Here is a 2,500-nt window from a genome sequence, read left to right as displayed (position 1 = left end):
TAACACAGAACTAACAAGCGTACAGCTGTTTACACCCTCCGTTCCGTGGTTCGAGACTTCCAACATCAGTGGCGAGCCCGAATCAGTGCCCGTCGGTGCCAAAGTGAGTAACTTCTCCGTCATGGGGACCTGCGCCCCGCCGGAGGGGGTTGGCCCCCCCTATCGCGCAGGTGGTTGGATCATCAACCAGCTGGGAGGCGCGGGAGACAGCCAGAGGCAACCCCTGGGGCTCCCCGAGGCCGGGCCTCTGGTGGCGCTGGATTGGCCCGGGGTCGTTGAGCACAGCGCCCTGCAGGGACCCCGCGCCAGGGGTCTCGAGGGGTGGCTGGTCCCCCACCCCTTGCTTCCCCCCCCTAGGGCCCACGTGGCGCCCCCCGTCCCCCCCACGGTGCCCCTGATACCCCTGCCACCACGGAGGGGCGTGACCTTCCACCTCCCGCCGCGGCACATGAACATTCCCCCGGACTCCTCCTCGGAGAACGGCAACGAGAACGTCAGCGTCGACGAGGAGAAGGAAGACGACGACGACGAGGAAGAGGAGGAGGAAGAAGACGAGGAGGAGGAAGAGGAGGAGGAGGAGGAGGAAGGAGAGGAGGAGGATGGGGAGGCGAATCACACCAGGGGACAGAGGGGCGTCGCGACCCCTAGCGGCGGGGCGTGGCAGTGCCAATACCCCCGGTGCGGCAAAGTCGTGGCAGCGTCGTCAGAGGAACCGTACAAGGAGTGCCACCAGTGCCACACGCCCTACTGCTCGAGGCCCTGCCGGCGCATGCACTGGGACAACCACAAGCGACACTGCGCAAGGATCCGTGCCCGGGCCTTGGCCAAGGAGCTCAGCCTCAGCCTGCGTCACCAGCCGAAGGTCCTCGAGCACTTGAGCGTCGTCGCGCGTAGGGGCCTGAGGTCCCTAGGGCGCGGCGCGGTGAAGATCTTCTTCAGGGACGCGGAGGAGGTGGAGAATTTCCTGCTCGACGTGTGTTCCCCCGCGGCACCGGACGCGAGGAAGGACAGAGAGACCAAGAAGGAGAGGGCGCACAGTGCCTTCCCGCAGCTCCACTACGTGACGAGTCAGGACCTCCTTCCGCAGGAGACTGGCGAGGGAGTGTACAGGAAAATCTGCCAGTTGTGTAAACTTTACAACACGAGGGAGACTTTCGTACTGTATGTGAGTATTTGTGTAGTGGAAGGAGGAGGAGGAGATGGAGGAAGAGGAGGAGGAGGAGGGGGAGGGAGGATGGGACAGGGGATAGGTGGAGGAGGAACAATTCTCTCGAGAGTGTCGAGGTGTGTCAAGTTAAAACTAGCTCCTGAGGATGCAGGGGGAGGAGGTGGAGGAGGGAGAAGAGGCGGAGGAGGAGGAGGAGGAGGAAGTAAAGGAGTAATCGCCTACCCTCAGAGGTTCCTTTCGTGCCCCACAACCTCCTCTTCCTCCTCCTCCTCCTCCTCCAACGTGCCTCCGATCCTCCCTCCTCTCTCCTACCAACAGAACTTCATCTCGCGCGACCTCGAGGGCGAGCCTGAGACCCTGATCCTAACCCCCTTACGAGAGGCCAACAGGGATCCCACGCTGCCACCATTGTCCGGCGAGGAGACCCCCGCCACGCGCCTCGCCACCTACCACAACATCCTGCAACGCCTCGGGGAAAGGGGAATCAGCCTGCGACACCAGTACCCGGAGGTGGAGAGGAGACTCCGGGCTTTCGTGGAGCTGGGACACCCCTTCCCCCCCGTTACGATCCAGCCGCGGAACGCCTCGACCGGATCGACGTTCCTCTGCGTCATCATGCCCAGGCTGGACGCGTCCAAACTCCAGCTCTTGACCAGAAGGAATTCTAGAGTAGTTACCCTTGATGTCTCCCCCTCCTTGCCTGCAAAGAAAACGGGTTCGCGGAGATAGACGGTTTTAAAAAGATAGAAAGAGGAAAGGAAAAGAGAGAAAGAGAGAGAGAAATATGTATAAGTGAGAGAGAGAGAGATGAATAGGCAGCAGAAGGAAGGAGGAGATAGAGAGAACGTGATAAACGAGACAGAGACAGAGAGCAAAAGTGAGAATAAGTTAAAGACAGATCCATGTATTAAGAAAAGGAAGGAAGAAAGAAAGAGAGAAAGAAAGAAAGACATAAATAGAGAGAGTGAGTGAGAGAACGAGACACACACATACACAGACAGTCAGAGAGACAGAGAGAGAGAAAGAGAGGAAGTTGGAAGAGAGCAAGAGACTGAATTAGAAAAAGAAACAGCGAGAAGGAAATAAGAAATATAGATCTATCTCTTTATCTCTCTCTCTCTCTCTCAGTCATTCTATTTATCTCTATCTATCTCTATCTCTTTCTCTCTTACTATTCCCTAAAAAGAAAAATAGAAAGAAAGGAAGGAGACAGAGAATGGTGTTAAAAACAGCGATAACCGAAACTGAAACACGACATAAAACTTGTAAAGCAATAAGTGGAAGAGAGGAAGTGAGTGCTAAGTAAAATGACTTAAATATGATAAAGAAGTG

At 56.5% G+C, this 2,500-nt stretch overlaps 2 protein-coding genes across 4 annotated transcripts in view; both read left to right on the top strand.

Annotated features, from left to right (window-relative positions):
• LOC147466583 (uncharacterized) overlaps window positions 1–2,500 on the top strand; it is a 411,126-nt gene that overhangs the window by 212,038 nt on the left and 196,588 nt on the right. The window lies entirely within an intron of this gene.
• The window catches only part of LOC122244412 (apical junction component 1 homolog), a 12,572-nt gene that overhangs the window by 9,099 nt on the left and 973 nt on the right, over window positions 1–2,500 (top strand). For all 3 annotated transcript variants that reach the window (XM_086535305.1, XM_086535302.1, XM_086535303.1), the window contains one exon: window positions 1–2,500. This exon is cut by the window's left edge and continues 1 nt beyond it; it is cut by the window's right edge and continues 973 nt beyond it. In XM_086535305.1, coding sequence (XP_086391431.1) covers window positions 122–1,897 — 1,776 coding nt within the window. In that variant the 5' untranslated portion in view covers window positions 1–121 and the 3' untranslated portion in view covers window positions 1,898–2,500.

Source organism: Penaeus japonicus, unplaced genomic scaffold, assembly GCF_977035675.1.
Source record: "Penaeus japonicus unplaced genomic scaffold, GWHDUDI00000001_assembly GWHDUDI00000043, whole genome shotgun sequence".
NCBI lineage: Eukaryota > Metazoa > Arthropoda > Malacostraca > Decapoda > Penaeidae > Penaeus > Penaeus japonicus.
The sequence above is the reverse complement of the archived record's forward strand: the minus strand, read 5'-3'. Positions and strand labels throughout refer to the sequence as shown.